General features: G+C 38.6%; 1 protein-coding gene across 1 annotated transcript; it reads left to right on the top strand.

The window, feature by feature from the left end:
* The first annotated feature begins 10,574 nt into the window (after positions 1-10,574).
* Positions 10,575-17,289, top strand: LOC128227865 (interferon-inducible GTPase 1-like). Its single transcript, XM_052938768.1, has 3 exons — positions 10,575-10,669; positions 15,602-15,639; positions 15,946-17,289. Exons 1-3 carry the CDS (start codon positions 10,636-10,638, stop codon positions 16,213-16,215), a joined length of 342 nt encoding a protein of 113 aa, XP_052794728.1. The 5' UTR covers positions 10,575-10,635; the 3' UTR covers positions 16,216-17,289.
* Positions 17,290-19,164: the final 1,875 nt, after the last annotated feature.

Below are 19,164 nucleotides of genomic sequence, written 5' to 3'. Positions count from 1 at the left end.
TCCTTGTCTTCGGTTGCATATCACAATTAGTTTTCGTTTCTAAATAAATAGTGAATAATTGTTCGTTTCAGTGTAAGATCATTTTGTAATTATCATTTTATGTATTTGTATTTGAATATCACCATGAGGTGGAAATAAAGATAAATTTAGTTGGTATTAAATAAAAACAATAACCATAACATAGAAAAAGAATACCCTTTTCAAAAAACAGTGCCAAAGAAAACCAACGCGTTTTAATTAATCAGTGAGGTCTGCGACCAGAGCAAGGTATCGCGAACAAAAATTAAATCACCACCTGGCAGTCACTTTATCGGTTTTATATTTGTTTCAAGATAAGACAAACCAGACCAAGAAGGACAAAAATGGCTACACTATAGACAAAGTACCATTTAATAGAGTCCGCTATTTAAAGCTGCATTCTCAGCTGCATTCTCACAGATTGAAGTTTTGACAATTTTTGTCTTGGAATGAGCCTATTTTTTATTAAATGTCTGGACACCAGTGATACTAGACTGGTGACAAAATATCAGATCGCAGTTTACCATATTCACGTTTGTTAATTGATGATTTATGGCTAAAAGCGTTACTAACGCTTTTAGAAAAAAATCTATTTTTCGGCGGTTTTCCAAACAATTGAGATCAGTTCTGTTGTGAGTAATCTTATACGACTGAATTAAATGCATTTATACCAAAATCAGCTGAATCTGAGACAAAAACTAAAACAATTGTCAAAACGATCAATCTGTGAGAGTAAGCCTTAACATATTTTCGTCACAGAAGTTTTATGTTCTTCCTCTTAATAAATTTATATCAGAAACAACACTGTTTTGACATTTATAAAACCTTTTTCCCACAGACAAACTATTTATTTATGAACCGTTCGTCATAACTTGAAATTATCTAGAACTGTATAAATTTTTCAACGATGGTGAACATTTTGTTTGGTAAGATGGACCAAAACGAGGTTAAAATTATGTCCAAAAGTTTCTACGCATCAACTGGCGACACATGGAACACAAAAGTGTATATTACAAATATTAAACACCACAAAGATGAAATTTATACACAGGAGCATGGTTAGGATCGACGAAAAACAGCATTAACGCACACAAACACATTGAAATATTGAAACAAGAAGTGATGCCTAGTTACTAACAATCGCACACGTTCATGAATAAGCTGATTGACGGCTCAAATGTATTATTTTGCTCAGTCTACCACAAAGGATATATAACTTGCATTAATAAGGTGATATATAATTTATTCTACAGTGCAGCGGTTTGTAAACACAAACTGGTGAAGTTATAAACACGATACATTGTACAAGTTTTTGTGTGAATTCTATTCAAGTTACTCGATTGAGGTACTTGTTTTGTAAACCATCCATTGCTCGAACACTTTGTTCACATTCTTAGCCTCTTCTTCGCACATGTTCAGCAAACGGTTTAATGTGTAGAAACAAGCAGGAAAGCTAGCCGCTGCAGACACTAAGAGTCCAAAAATGTTAATACTCCCTTTAAGCAGGTTCTCCAACGTTTCAGACACAAGTGGTATAGCACACATCCTAAGAAAGCTTTCTCGTGACGCTAAGATAATATGCGAAGTCATACCGATGTCCTTGTACAACGATTCCAGAGACATACCCATCTTTGCTGCCAGCTGTTCCATGGTTTTCTTATCTGTTCCCAATTGCAACTTGTAAAATCTCACTTCCGTCATAAGTATTGCAACTTCACAAGCTAATCCAAAACCTGGAATCGGGGTAAGCGAGCCAATTGAAGCAAGCAATGCCTGTTTTTGTATCCTTGAACGAAGAGCAGCTACCTTTTCGACTATGCTCGAACCTACTGCCGATATGGAAAAGATCAATGATTGCTTAATGAGTGAATGGTTTAAGGTTTCTGCACCATAACATTTAATGAATATGAGGCAAATAGGGATTGGGGCCCTTTTCCTTGTCCCTATCTCGTATAGCCTGCCTTAAATCCTAGATAATTCATATGTACTATCACCTAGGACTAGGTCTCAGCTACACGCTGACATAGTTCGGTATGGCCCCCTTGCTTGTTTTAAGATTAATGCATCATAACATGTAATAATATGAGGCAAATAGGGATTTGGAGCCTTTTCCATGTCCCTATCTCGTATAGCCTGCCTAAAATCCTGGTAATACATATATACTATCACATAGGACTAGGTTAAATCCGCTGACATAGGTCGCTATTGTCCCTTTGCACGTTTTAAGGTTTCTGCACCGTAACATTTAATGAATATGAGTTTAAAATAGGCATTTGGGGCCTTTTCCATATCACTTTCTCGCACAATCTGCCTTAAATCCTAGGTAATTCATATGTACTATCACCTAGGACTAGGTTTAAGCAACGACCTGCCATAGGTCGCTATGGTCCCTTTGCTCGTTTTAAGGTTTTTGCACCATAACATGTAATGAATATGAGGGAAATAGGCATTGGGAGCCTTTTCCATGTCCCTATCACCCATAGTCTACCTAAAATCCTAGGTAATTAATATTGTACTATCACCTAGGTCTTGATCTAAGCTACACGCTGACATAGGGCGGTATGGTCCCCTTGCTCGTTTGAAGGTTTTTGCACAATAACATGTAATGAATATTAGGAAAATGGACATTGAGAGCATTATCCATGTCCCTATCTCGCACAGACTGCCTAAAATCCTAGATAATTCATATGTACTATCATCTAGTACTAGGTCTGTCCTACATGGTGACATAGGTCGCTTTGGTCACCTTGCTCGTTATAAGGTTTCCGCACCAAAATATGTATATAATATGAATCAAACATGCATTGGGAGCCTTTTCCATGTCCCTATCTCGTACCATTACCTAGGACTAGGTCTCGGCTGCATGATGACAAAGGTCGATATGGTCCCCTTGCTCGTTTAAAGGTTTCTGCACCGTAACATTTAGTGAATATGAGGTAAAAATAGGCACCGCGAGCCTTTTCCATGTCCATATCTCGCATAGCCTGCCTAAAACCCTAGGTGATTCATATGTACTATCACATAGGACTAGGTGTAAGCTACATCTTGACATAGGTCACTTTGGTCCCCTTAATTGTTTTAAGGTTTTTGCACAATAACATGTAATAAATGTGAGGCAAATTGGCATTGGCAGCATTTTTCATGTCCCTATCTCGCATAGCCTGCCTAAAATCCTAGGTAATTCATATGTACTATCATCTAGAAATAGGTCCAAGCAACGAGCTTACATTGGTCGGTATGGTACCCTTATTCGTTTTAAGGTTTCTGCTACATAACATGTAATGAACATGGGTCAAACTGGCATTTGGAGCCTTTTCCATGTTCCTTTTTCGCATAACATGCCTAAAGTCCGAGGTTATTCAAATGTACTATCACTTAGGACTAGGTCTCGTTTACAAGCTTACATAGGTCGCTATGGTCCCTTTGTTTTTTTATGGGTTCTACACCATAACATTTAATAAATATGAGGTAAAAATAGTCATTTGGAGCCTTTTCCATGTCACTTTCTCGTACAATCTGCCTAAAATCCTAGGTAATCCATATGTACTATCACCTAGGACTAGGTCTAAGCAACAAACTCTCATAGGTCTATATGGTCCCCTTGCTCGTTTTAAGTTTTCTTCACCATAACATGTAATGAAAATAAGGCAAATAGGCATAAGAGGCCATTTTCCACGTCCCTATATCGCATAGCCTGCCTATAATCCTAGATAATTCATATGTACTATCATCTAGGACTAGGTCTGAGCAACGAGCTGACATAGGTCGCTTTGGTCCCCTTGCTCGTTTTAAGGTTTTTGCACCATAGCATGTAACGAATATGAGGCAAATATACACTGGGAGCCTTTTCAATGTCCCTATCTCGCATAGCCTGCCTAAAATCATACGTTATTAATATGTACTATCACCTAGGACTAGGTCTCTGCTACATGGTTGCAAAGGTCGCTTTGGTCCCGTTTCTCGTTTTAAGGTTTCTGCACCATAACATGTAATTAATACGAGGCAAATAGGCATTGAGAGCCTTTTTCATATACGTATCTCGCATAGCGTGCCTAAAATCCTAGGTTATTCATATGTACTATCACCTAGGACTTGGTCTCAGCTACATGGTGACACATGTCGCTGTGATCCCCTTGCTCGGTTGAATGCTTACGTGCCATAACAAGTTTATGACTATGAGGCACATATATATTGGGGGTCTATTCCATGTTCCTCTACCGCAAAGCCTGCCTTAAATCCTAGGAATTTCATATGTTCAATCACCTAAGACTAGGTCTCGGCTAAACGATGAAATACGTTTCTTTGGTCCCGTTTCTCGTTTTAAATTTTCTGCACCATAACATGTAATGAATGTAGGGCAATAGGCATTGGGAGCCTTTTTCATGTCTCGCATAGCCTGTTTAAAATCCTAGGTAATTCATATGTACTATCATCTAGGACTAGGTTCAAGCAACGAGCTGACATAGGTCGCTATGGTCCCCGTGCTCGTTTTAAGGTTTTTAAACGATAACATGTAATAAATGTGAGGCAAATTGGCATGTGGAGCAATTTTCATGTCCCTATCTTGCATAGCCTGCTTAAAATCCTAGGTAATTCATATGTACTATCATCTAGAAATAGGTCCAAGCAACGAGCTTACATAGGTCGGTATGGTACCCTTATTCGTTTTAAGGTTTCTGCTACATAACATGTAATGAACATGGGTCAAATTGGCATTTGGAGCCTTTTCCATGTTCCTTTTTCGCATAACAATGCTAAAGTCCGAGGTTATTCATATGTGCTATCACTTAGGACTAGTTCTCGTTTACAAGCTTACATAGGTCGCTATGGTCCCGTTTCTCGTTTTAAGGTTTCTGCATTATAACATGTAATGATTATAAGTCAAATAGGAATATGGAGCCCTTTCCATGTCCCTATCTCGTATAGCCTGCCTAAAATCCTAGGTTATTCATATGTATTATCACCTAGGACTAGGTCTAAGATACACGCTGACATAGGTCTCATTGGTTCCCTTGCTTGTTTAAAGGTTAATGGACCATAACATGTATCAGTATGAGGCAAATAGGCATTGGGATCCTTTTCCATGTCCCATAGCCTGCCTAAAATCCTAGGTAATTTATATGTACCATCACCTGGGGCTATGTCTAAGCAACGAGCTGACATAGGTCGCCATGGTCCGCTTAATTATTTTAAGGTTTATGCGCCAGAACATGTAATAAATGTGAGGCAAATTGGCTTTTAGAACATTTCTCATGTCCCTATCTCGCATAGACTGCCTAATATCCTAGGTAATTTGTATGTACTATGATCTAGGACTAGGTTCAAGCAACGAGCTGTCATAGACCGCTATGGTCCCCGTGCTCGTTTTAAGGTTTCTGCACCATAACATTTAATAAATAAGAGGTAAATATAGGCATTTGGAGTCTTTTCCATGTCCTTATCTCGCACAATCTGCCTAAAATCCTAGATAATTCATATGTACTATCACCTAGGACGAGGTCCAAGCAACGAACTTGCATAGGTCGCTATGGTCCCCTTACTACTGTTAAGGTTTCTTCACCATAACATTTAATGAATATGAGGTAAAAATAGGTTTTTGGTGTCTTTTCGATGTCTCTATCTAGCACAATCTGCGCTATGTTCCCTTGCTCGTTTTAAGGTTTCTGAACAATAACGTGTAATGAATATAAGTCAAATAGGAATGTGGACCCTTTTCCAAGTCCCTATCTCGTATAGCCTGCCTAAAATCCTAGGTTATTCATATGTACTATCACCTAGGACTAGGTCTAAGATACACGCTGACATAGGGCGCTATGGTCCCCTTGCTTGTTTAAAGGTTAATGCACCATAACATGTAATGCATATGAGACAAATAGGGATTGGGATCCTTTTCCATGTCCCTATATCGCATAGCATGCCCAAAATCCTAGGTAATTCATATGTACCATCACCTAGGGCTAGGTCTAAGCAACGAGTTGACATAGGTCGCTATGGTCCCCTTAATAATTTGCGCCAGAACATGTAATAAATGTGAAGCAAATTGGCATATGGAACATTTTTCATGTCCCTATCTCGCATAGCCTGCCTAATATACTAGGTAATTTGTATGTACTATGATCTAGGACTAGGTTCAAGCAACGAACTGACATAGGTCGCAATGGTCCCCGTGCTCGTTTTAAGGTTTCTGCACCATAACATTTAATGAATAAGAGGTTATTATAGGCATTCAGAGTCTTTTCCATGTCCCTATCTCGCACAATCTGCCTAAAATCGTAGGTAATTTATACATACTATCACCTAGGACTAGGTCTAAGCTACACGCTGACATAGGCCGCTATGGTCCCCTTGCTCGTTTTAAGGTTTTTGAACCATAACATGTAATGAATATGAGGCAAATAGGTAAAAGGGGCCTTTTTCATGTCCCTATATCGCATAGCCTGCCTAAAATCCTAGATAATTCATATGTACTATCACCTAGGACTAGGTCTAAGCAACGAGCTGACATAGGTCGCTTTGGTCCCCTTGCTTGTTTAAGGTTTTTGCAACATAACACGTAATGAATATGAGGTAAAAATAGGCATTTTAAGTCTTTCCCATGTCCCTATCACGCACAATCTGCCTAAAATCCTAGATAGTTCATATGTACTATCTCCTAGGACTAGGTCTAAGCTACACGCTGACATAGGTCGCTGTGGTCCCCTTGCTCGTTTTAAGGATTCTGAACTATAACGTGTAATGAATATGAGTCAAATAGGCATTGGGAGCCTTTTCCATGTTCCTATCTCGTATAGCCTGCCTATAATCCTAGGTAATTCATATGTACTATCACCTAGGACTAGATCTAAGTCACACACTGACATAGTTCGCTATGGTCTCGTTGCTCGTTTTAAGGTTAATGCACCATAACTTGTAATAAGAAGAGGCAAATAGGCATTGGAAGCCTTTTCCATGTCCCTATATCGCATAGCCTGCCTAAAATCCTAGGTAATTCATATGTACTATCACCTAGGACTAGGTCTAAGCAACGAGCTGACATAGGTCGTTATGGTCCCCTTCCTCTTAATTATTTAATGGTTTCTGCACCATACCATGTATTAACATTTAATGAATATGAGGTAAAAATAGGCATTTGGAGCCTTTTCTATGTCACTTTCTCGCACAATCTGCCTAAAATCCTATATAATTCATATGTACTATCACCTGGGAATAGGTCTAAGCAACGAACTGGCATAGGTCGGTTTGGTCCCCTTGCTCGTTTTAAGGTTTTTGCACAATAACATGCAATGAATATGAGGAAAATAGGCATTGGGAGCCTTTTCCATGCCCCTATCACTCATAGCCTACCTAAAATTCTAGGTAATTCTTATGTTCTATCACCTAGGATTAGGTCTAAGCTACACGCTAACATAGGTCGCTGTGGTCCCCTTGCTCGTTTTAAGGTTTCTGCACCATAACATGTAATGAATATGAGGCAAAAAGGCATTGGGAGCCTTTCCCATGCCCCTATCTCGTATAGCCTGCCTAAAATCCTAGGTAATTCATATGAACTATCACCTAGGACTAGGTCTAAGCCACACGCTGACATAGTTCGCTATGGTCCCCTTGCTCGTTTTAAGGTTAATGCACCATAACATGTAATACTAAGAGGCATATAGGTATTGGGAGCCTTTTCCATGTCCCTAAATCGCATAGCCTGCCTAAAACCCTAGGTAATTCATATGTACTATCACCTAGGACTTGGTCTAAGCAACGAGCTGACAAAGGTCGCTATGGTGACGTATGGTCCCCTTAATTATTTAAAGGTTTCTGCACCATACCATGTAATAAATGTGAGGGAAATTGGTATTAAGAGCATTTTTTATGTCCCTATCTCACATAGCCTGCCTAAAATCCTAGGTAATTCATATGTACTATCATCTAGGACTAGGTTCAAGCAACGAGCTGACATAGGTCGCTATGGTCCCCTTGCTCGTTCTTAGGTTTCTGCACCATAACATTTAATGAATATGAGGTAAAAATAGGCATTTGGAGCCTTTTCCATGTCACTTTCTGCCACAATCTGCCTAAAATCCTAGGTAATTCATATGTACTATCACCTAGGAATAGGTCTAAGCAACGAACTGGCATAGGTCGCTATGGTCCCCTTGCTCGTTTTAAGGTTTCTTCACCAAAACATGTAATGAATATGAGGCAAATAGGCATAAGGGGCCTTTCCCATGTCCCTATATTGCATAGCCTGCCTAAAATCCTAGATAATTCATATGTACTACCACCTAGAAAAAGATCTAAGCAACGAGCTGACATAGGTCGCTTTGGTCCCCTTGCTCGTTTTAAGGTGTTTGCACAATAACATGTAATGAATATGAGGGAAATAGCCATTGGGAGACTTTTCCATGCCCCTATCACTCATAGCCTACCTAAAATCCTAGGTAATTCATATGTACTATCACCTAGGACTAGGTCTAAGATTCACACTGATATAGGGCGCTAGGGTCCCCTTGCTTGTTTGAAGGTTTTTGCACCATAACATGTAATGGATATGAGGAAAATATACATTGGGAGCCTTTTCTAAGTCCCTATCTCGCATAGCCTGCATAAAATCCTACGTTAGTCATATGTACTATCACCTAGGACTAGGTCTCTGCTACATGGTGACATAGGTCGCTTTGGTCACGTTTCTCGTTTTATGGTTTTTGCACCAAAACATGTCTTTTATAAGAGGCAAATAGGCATTGGGAGCCTTTTCCATGTACGTATCTCGCATAGCCTGCTTAAAATCCTAGGTTATTCATATGTACTATCAACTAGGACTAGGGCTCGGCTACATGGTGACATATGTCGATATGGTCCCCTTGCTTGTTTTAAAGTGACCGTGCCATAACCAGTTAATGAATATGCGGCAAATAGACATTGGGGGTCTATTCTATGTTCCTCTACCGCAAAGCCTGTCTAAAATCCTAGGTTATTCACAAATACTATTACCTAGGCCTAGTCCTCGGCTACACGATGACATAGGTCGTTATGGTCTCCATGCTCATTTAGAGGTTTCCGCACCATAGTTATACCATTTTATGCGATAAATAGTCATTTGGAACCTATGTCATCTCCTTATTCCGCCTATTCAGCCTGAATTCCTAGGAAATTAACATGTTCTATCACCCATGGCCATGTTTTGGCTACACGGTGACATTGATCGCTATGGTCCCATCGCTGATTTTAAGGTTTCCCCTGTATATGAGTTACTGACTATGTGGTTAAATGAGTAACCCAAAAAATAACACGTATACTTTACTTTTAATTATAAACCAACGTTTCGGCGTGTTTTTTTACTGACTATGTGGCGAATAGCCATTATGTGCCTATATTCAAATACGGCATTGCCGGCCTAAAATCCTAGGTTATTCACATGCAACTTTTACCTATGGTTAGGTCTTGCCCCCACAGTGTTATAGGTGTCATATCCAGGAATAAGAGACTCTTAATACTACTAGTATACTGATCTGACAATATATGGAGATACGGTGCTAGCACCGCATCACCGCGGTGATATGGTGATACGGTGCTACGGTGCTAACTTCACGCACATATTATTGATTACCGTCTTACAATTAGGTTACATAACACCATTTCATCATGAATACAAATTTTGGACCCATTATGACTTAGGAACTTAGGTTAAAGTTTTAGGGCACATTGTTAGCGGTAAAAGCTTGGCCAAATATTGGGATCAACTTATCTGGGGCGAAAGAAAATAATTCATGTTTCTATTAATCTCAATACATTACTCCCGTCATTAGTTTTGCCGGTAAACGACGTGCCGAATTGACTTCACGGAGACTATAAAATTCGGGTAACATTTAAGTACATTCAAAGTGCATTAGACTTTATATATTTATATAAAGAAAGAGATTACGGAGTTTGTTCAAACTAATTCTTGTTTCATTTACTAGTTAGAGGTTAAGTGGTTTACCACTAATTCTCAATTGGGCCGCGGAAATGTTGGGTTGCACAATGGTTGCTAACATAAGACTCTCGAGAAAATACCTCAAGCAGCAAAATCAGAAATATTTAGTTAGCATAAACGAAACAGCGTCGGAAGTCAGAGAATTCCAGCAGTACCACTGTGTAGGAACTACCATCCGCAAAGTCTAGTAGCATGACCAAGGGGTTCCATCGGCTGGGTAGAGACTATCAGTATCTTCCATCACCGCTCATGTAAGAAAGGTTCATAACAGCCCGAGCGTAGTTCATTTTGCCGAAACGAGGTCTACCGAGTTTCAGCAAAACACCATGCACATGAATCGGGATGAACCTATCTTACACGAGCGGCCATGGTAGATGCCTTTTCTCCAATCTTCCATACGGTAACTTTTTTATCTTTGCCCGAGGGCAAGATAAGGATTTCCAGCATGCCCAAATATTTGGATCTACTTATCTGGGGTGGTAAAAAATGTAAACTTCTGCTTATCCTTCAGATAAACCAACTATTTCATATAGATGTCCATACACCAGTGTGGTAAAGTAATGGTCTTCACTTGACGTATATTTCAGATGCTCGACTGGATGCAGCTGACACTAACAATTTGAACGATTTGGTATTTGTGCGTTTGGCTAGCTATGGAGGACGATGTTAAAGATGCGCCTAGGACTGGTAATATTCGTCATTTATATCACCAATTACACACAAAAATAGCATCACCAAATTATAAGTTTTAACTTAACCAGTAACAACTAAGGGTAAATTTCTACATTGCATACCATTGCAATATAAAAATCATATGGTTTTTGCACAAGTTTTAATGCTGTTTATATAGAGAATAATTGTTTGTTTGAGCGTAAGATCGCAATATATTTAATACAGTGAACACCTAAAGCAGGAAAGCAACGTGTGAAATATCTACTTTTGATGTTCACGAGGTGAAATAGTTTTTATAATATGCCTATAAAGGATAAAGAACTCATTTAGTCAATAGTGATTTAAAATTACTGCGCTTGATGACGTCAGTAAACAACGTCGCACGCGCTTTTTGATGAAATGTACATAAGTGCGTTTTTTACCTTAATTTTTCCACGAATTGATAATTTTAAATATGCAAGAAAAAATATCAATCATGTATTTCCGGTTCGGATTGAAAAATCCGACCCTCGGGCATGCTGCATGGCCTCGGGTCGGATTTTTCTTTCCGTACCGGAAACATTATAGATACGTATATACTTTCGCCATTATGTGGAACCAAACATACTGACGCCAATATGTAGAATCAAGAACATCAGTGCCAATATGTAGAATTCAAAATACTGACGCCAGTTTGTAGAATCAAGAAAACTAATACAACTTAATCGAATCAAGAATACTGACGCCACTTAATCGAATCAAGAATACTGATGCCGCTTAATCGAATGAATAATACTGACGCCACTTAATCGAATCAAGAATACTGATATCACTTAATCGAATCAAGAATACTGATGCCACTTAATCGAATCAGGAATACTGATGCCACTTAATCGAATCAAGAATACTGATGCCACTTAATCGAATCAAGAATACTGACGCCACTTAATCGAATCAAGAATACTGACACCTTTATGTAGACTGAATAATGCTAACGCCACTCAATATAATTAATCTATACTGACGCTACTTAGTAGAATGAAGATTAGTGACGCCGTTTTGAAGAACCAAGAATACTGACGCCACTTTGTAGAATGAATAATACTGATGCCACTATATAGAACGAAGAATACTGAAGCAACTACGTAGAATAAAAAAATACTGACACCACTATGTTTGATAAAAATAATGACGCTACTATGTGTGATAAAAATACAAACGCCACTGAATCGAATCAAGAAAACTGACGCCACTATGAAGATTTAAGAATACTGACGCCACTCAATATTATAAATCGATACTGACGCCACTATGTAGAATGAAGAATACTAACTCCACTATGTATAACCAAGAATACAGACGTCACTATGTACAATTAAGAACACTGACGCCACTGTGTACGATAAAAAAATAATGACGCAACTATGTAGGATAAAGAATACTGAATTAAATCTAGAATACTGACACCAATATGTATAATAAATATTATAAGTATCTATCATGTGTATTCGGTACGGATAGAAAAATCCGACCCGTGGGCACATGCGTAAGCCTGTAACGAGGTTTGCCGAGTATCTAAATTTATCAATTTGTGGAAAGAATGACGTTGAAAACGAACTTTTGTACAATTGCACCAAAAAGCGCGTGCGGCGTTGTTAACTGACGTCATAGCGCGTAGTTATTTTGAATAAGTAAAAATCGCATTTTTTACGATTATTTATTTTCAATTTTAAATCGAAGTCTTGTAAACATATATATTTGTTTGCTCTTTATTGAAACGGCACAATATACTTTTCATAAACCATACAATAAAAGAAATAAGAAGTGGCGCGTTGTTGCGCGTGACTCATCTTACATGGGGGGGTGGTGTCAGATGGGTTTTTCCCAGGCAGCAGGCACGTTGACAGGACCCACCCTATGGCCACCCCCCTCTAAAAAAATATTTAAAAAAATTCAAGACCAAAAATGATTGGAACATGATCATTTATCATAAAAACATAAATATCAACCAAAAATTCCACTAATTTTTTTCCCCAATATTTACTATTATTATACAGTCGAAACTCGTTGGCTCGATATCTCATGGCTCGATATCCTCGTTGGCTCAACCAGATTAAAAGGATCGATTTTTATTTACTCTTTGTTCATATAAACAAAGACAGAGACAAGTTATTTGGAGAAAATTGGTTGAAAAATAAGTTAGTTACGTGCTTTTCAAAAACACCACCCTACGTACGAGGGCCTTCACATGTCAACCTTTACTACATAATAAAAGTAAATATTGGGGGAAACAAATAGTGGAATTTTTGGTTGATATTTATGTTTTTATGATAAATGATCATGTTCCAATCATTTTTGGTCTTGAAATTATTTTTATGCCCCCGAAGGTGGGCATATTAATATCGCACCGTCCGTCCGTCTGTCCGTCCGTCCGTCCGTCCGTCCGTCCATCCGTCCGTCCGTCCGGCTCTGTAACTTTCCCTTGTATGGAAGTCAAGGTCACACTTAGTGTTTATTCACAATGGAGTGCTGCATATAAGGACATAGAGTATAGGTTGTCGTGTCCGGGCTGTAATTTTCCCTTGTATGGACAGATTTTAAAATAACTTGCCACATGTGTTCCACATACCAAGACGACGTGTCGTGTGCAAGACCCGTGTCCCTACCTCAAAGGTCAAGGTCACACTTAGTTTTTATTCACAATGGAGTGCTGCATATAAGGACATAGAGTATAGGTTGTCGTGTCCCGGCTGTAACTTTCCCTTGTATGGACAGATTTTAAAATAACTTGCCAAATGTGTTCCACATACCAAGACGTCGTGTCGCGTGCAAGACCCGTGTCCCTACCTCAAAGGTCAAGGTCACACTTAGTGTTTATTCACAATGGAGTGCTGCATACAAGGACATAGAGTATAGGTTGTCGTGTCCGGGCTGTAACTTTCTCTTGTATGGACAGATTTTAAAATAACCTGCTACATGTGTTCCACATACGAAGACGACGTGTCGTGTGCAAGACCCAAGTCCCTACCTCTAAGGTGAAAGATACACTAAGTGCTTATTCACAAGGGAATTCTGAATATAAGGACATAACATTGTAGGTTGTCAAGTATGGGTGGTATTTTTTATGTTCAGAGGCAATTTAAAATAACTTGCCATATGTATTTGACACGTAAAGGCAAGATCAACTTTTCATCTACTGACCTTGTTCAATGTCACATTCGGGGGCATTCATCACATACTGTGACAGCTCTTGTTTTTACTATTTTTTTAGAGGGGGGTGGCCATAAGGTGGGTCCTGTCAACGTAACTGCTGCCTGTGGGTTTTTCCAGCACTGGTCACATGACCGGAAACACATGTCCGGTATGCAAGAATAATGACGCAACTATGTAGAATATAAAATACTAACGCCACTGTGGAGAATGAAGAAAATTGTCGTCATTGTGTAGGTCCAAGAAAAGTCTGATGCCACGCTTAGGAATCGAGAATCCTGATGCTACAATGTATAATCAAGAATACTGACATCTCTTTGTCGAGTTAAGAAGACTAACGTAGATTCGTATTATCAAGTATACTGACGCCACCATGCAGAATCAAGAATACTGACGCCACAACGTAGAACCAAGAATAATGATGCCACTTTGTTGATTTAAGATACCTGACGCTACGGTGTAGAATTTAAACTTCTTACGCCATTTTGTAGAATCAAGAATACCGACGCCACTCTATAGAATCAAGAATCGTGACGCCACTATGTAGAATCAAGAAATACTGACGCCACTTTGTGCAGAAAACACAATTATTTCTTATATTCTAACTCGAGTCTTAATCTCCAGTCAAACATTACAAGTAGTTTGTTACGTTCAGTATCAAAATTAAAAAAGTCCATTTATCAGCCTTACGATTTGTTTGTGTGCTAGTAAACATTACCTTAAATTGAAATATGTTTATTTGTAGCCTTAAGCTATTATAATAAGTGAGTGTCCGGCCGTCCGTCCGTCCGTCGTCAACATTTTCCTTCAAACAAATACTTTTCCTAAACCACTGGGACTATTTCAATCAACTCCACAGGAACTTCCTTGGGTTCCTCTTCCAGATTCATTTCAATAAACGTGGTTCCATCCAGAACTGTGGTTGCCATGGCAATCGAAAGGAAACACTTTGAACATTTTCTTTTCATAAGCCACTGACCTGATGAAAATTTTGTTTTCATAAGCCACTGACCCGATTTTAACTTCACAGGGAGCTTTCTTAGATGACCCTGTATCAAATTCCTTCAACTTTTGTGCCGGTTTATTGCCGATTCGGCTTGCGCCTCGTGAAATCCGAATCGGAAAAATTCACTCGCCTGGAATACAACCTCCCGGATCAAAACGCAGTACTAATAACCCTATTTTAGTTCATGTTTTCTGGTGGTTTATAGAGATTGGTCAATTAAATAAATTTGATATATCACTGTTTTGAAACAGCTTTGGCTTTGCCACTCGTGGAAATATGACTTTCGGTGCTCACTTGATGAAATAAAATCGATATCTCACTGAAACCTCCTGTTATTCTCTATCTCGTATACGCTGTCCGATGTTCCGGTGGTTTATTGAAATTGATCAGTAAAATACATTTTGATATTTTTCACTGTTTTATTTTTTTAACTCAGCGCGCACAGGGATGTGACACAATTTCAACGACGGCGTAACGTTCGTGTACAATTTGTTGCGCTTTTCTGAAAAACTACAATTCAACACAATTTTACATATTTTAGGCATATGATAAAAAAGACTACAACACTCTTAAAATAAAACTTTTGGTGCTCGGTCGGTGATATAAATTACGATCTTACACTGAAGCAAACAATTATTCACTATTTATTTAGAAACGAAAACTAATTATGATATGCAACTGAAGATAAGGACATACTTGTACTCTATTACGATGTGCAGTGTTTCTCGCATATACACATGTTACTGTTTCAGCGAATGCCGTGGTGAATGGTTCTGATGAGGATACAACGGTATGTAAATATTATCTATATAAATAATATCATCCTATCGATTAATACACTGTCTTCATTAAACGTAACTTTCAAGTGGACATCTTGGGCGAATCACTGAGATATCTAGAATTGATGGCGTTTTTCCACCAGAAATAAGATGCAGCGCTTGCTCGACTTTGCATTGGTTTTGTATCTTCTTTCAGCATAACTCAACCATGTAACTTATTGAATTGGTTATATATTACTACTTAATGTAAAATACGCTTGACATAAATAATTGACTCATCTATTTGTAGCTGTTTTTAACTTTTCTACATCTTTTAGGATTCCTTTGGGCATATAACCATGTCTGACGAAATGCAAAAGGAATATGAGGAAACGCTTAGCACAGGGGGGATTTCTGCTCTGCAGAAGAAGATCAGCTCAGAGTTGAACCTTTGGCAAAATATAATTATACGGTTTGCTATCATTGGTGAATCTGGATCAGGCAAGTCCTCCTTTATAAATGCGATGCTTGGACTAAGTGGCGACGATCCTACAGCGGCAAAGGTAGGCTGTAATGAGTGCACGACAGAAGACATTATCGTTTACTGACCTTCCTGGTGTAGGAACCCCCAAATTTCCGAAAGAATCTTACCTGGAAGCTGTGCAGTTTGAGAGTTTCGACTTCTTCATATTGATTACACAGTGTCGGTTTAAGGAAAATGACCTTTGGCTGGTTAACGAGATTGAAAAACGTAAAAAGCATTTCTATTTCGTTAGAACCAAAATAGACGTTGACATAAGCTCAGACAAAAGAGCCCACCCACGTTCAGACAATCGAGACAAGCTACTCCAGGAAATTCGAAGCAACACAGCCGACAAATTAAAATCAGCAGGCGTCGGTTCAAGCAATATTTTCCTAATAGACAACTATGATACAAGACTGTTTGATTATGAAAAATTGATGGAAAGACTCATTGTCGACGCACTCATAAAACAATCATTGATCTTTTCGATATCGGCACTAAGTTCGAACGTACTCAAGGAAAAGGTAGCTACGCTTCGTTCGCGGATAAAATACCAGGCACTGCTTGCTTCAATTGGATCGCTTACCCCGATTCCAGGAGTTGGATTAGCTTGTGAAGTTGCAATACTCCTGACGGAAGTGAGATTTTACAAGTTGCAATTGGGAACAGATAAGGAAACGATGGAGCAGCTGGCAGCAAAGATGGGTATGTCTCTGGAATCGTTGTACAAGGACATCGGTATGACTTCGCATTTTATCTTAGCGTCAAGAGATGCTTTCTTAGGATGTATGCTGAAACCATTTTGTCTGAAACGTTGGAGAGCCTGCTTAAAGGGAGTATTCCCATTTTAGGACACTTAGTGTCTGCAGCGGCTAGCATTCCTGCTTGTTTCTATACATTAAACCGTTTGCTGAACATGTGCGAAAAAGAGGCTCAGAATGTGAACAAAGCGTTCGAGCAATGGGTGGTAAACCAAACAAGTACCTCAATCGAGTGACTTTAATAGGATTCACAATGCCAAACATACACTTGTACAATGTATCGTGTTTATTAGTTTACCAGTTTGTGTTTACAAACCGCTGCTCTGTTGAATTAATCATATCACCATATTTTCTTTATGGTAGACATAAGAACAAGTACATTTAAACCGTCAATCAGCTTATTCATGACCGTGTGCGACTGTTAGTTACTAAGCATCACTTCTTGTTTTAATATTTCAATGTGTTTGTGTGCGTTAATGTTGTTCTTCTTCGATCATAACCCTAACCCTAACCCTAACCATGCTCTTGTGTATAAATTTCATCTTTGTAGTGTTAAATATTTGTAATATACACTTACATGTGGGGTGTAAGATGAGTTTTTCCAGAAATAAAAGTACCATGGCGAATTTTCCTATGACTGTAGACATTTCTAGAACATTTCCGAGATAGTCATTATTATTAGTGTAATAGTAAGATCTGTCCTGGGTTAAAACAGTATCTAGCCCATCTCGTCAATGGTACATACAGTCACGGTTTCTCAAATTTCTCTGGCCACAATGTTAACATGCATCGGAGCCTATTTGACGACTTGTATTCAAATATTAATCGTACGTTTGTGTAAGACTCGGCACATGTCTTTTTTCTTTTAAGGACAGACTGAATAAACACAGCGACCAGTTGTTCTAGCAAGACCTCTTGCAAGAACTAGAACACAAATTCTTTTTCTACTTGAATCGATGGAAAACATAGCTGTAGACAAAGCTGTTGTTGGCAAATCGGGTGCTGGAAAGTCGACACTTATTAATGCTTCTATAGAGGTAGCAAGTGACGATATTTGCGCGGCTGCCGTTGGTTGTGACTCATTATTTCGGGATAGCAATGACCATCATTTACCGTGGAAAACCCTTATTTCAAGCTGGGAATTAACCTGGAAGTGAATATGCGTAGATATGACTTATTAGTATCTATCATGTGTTTTCGCTACGGATAGAAAACTTCGACCCGAGGGCACGCGTGTAAGCCGGTAACGAGGCTTGCCGAGTTACCGGAGACGCAGCGTGCCCGAGGGTCGGATTTTTTATCCGGACCGGAAACACATGATTGATATTTTTTCTTGCATATCTAAAACTATCAATTTGTGGAAAAATTCACGTAGAAAACGCACTTTTGTACATTTTATATAAACGCGCGTGCGACGTTGTTTACTGACGTCATAAAGCGCAGTTATTTAAAATCACTATTGACGTCAAATAGTTCCTCTAAAAATCGCGTTTTAACGATTATTTATTTTCAATTTTAATTAAAGTCTTGCATACTTAAATATTTGATTGCGTTTTTTTGAAATGACATAATATACTTTTCATTAAACATACACTTTAAGAAATAAGAAGTGGCGCGTGACTCATCTTACATGGGGTATGTAAGACGGGTTTTTCCAGCACTGGTCACATGACCGGAAACACACGTCCGGTATGCAAGAATATTCATTCTCACAATCAGAGTGAAAATGACATTTAGGTGGACAGGAAGGTTTTAAGTGACACTCTAATTCATAATCAATATTTAACAAACATAACTTTTGAATGATAAACCATGAACTACTAACTAAATAGTGCATTTATTGAAAATATTAGTTGCTGATAACAAGATTGCAACCGTGTAATGAATAGCTGAAAACGCACAAATTTTAAATGATTGGTGAGTGCTAAAAGATTTACTTGTCTCAAGGAAGACATATCGTGTTGTCGGCACCTTTCTTTTAAATTAAACTCGGTATCCTTCACGAAGATCATTGTTTTTTTTTAATATTTATTCATCCTTTTTTATACATTAAAACAATTGAATTAATTGTGGTAAGTCTTATTTGGGAGTAAGGCTTTTTCTTTAAGGTAAGAACACACCCTTGAACTTTGAGCGATCAAAATAATATGAACGTTTCTTCAAACAAGCGAGGGCATCCCAAAACACACAGTTGCGTACATTTTATATCGGATATTAGAAAACAAAAAAAAATCGGTGCCAACAGGGAAATTGCATTTATCTCTACGAACTAT

The sequence above is a fragment of the Mya arenaria genome, chromosome 3, assembly GCF_026914265.1.
Source record: "Mya arenaria isolate MELC-2E11 chromosome 3, ASM2691426v1".
Lineage (NCBI taxonomy): Eukaryota > Metazoa > Mollusca > Bivalvia > Myida > Myidae > Mya > Mya arenaria.
Note: the sequence above shows the minus strand (reverse complement) of the source record. Positions and strands in the feature narration are given on the sequence as shown.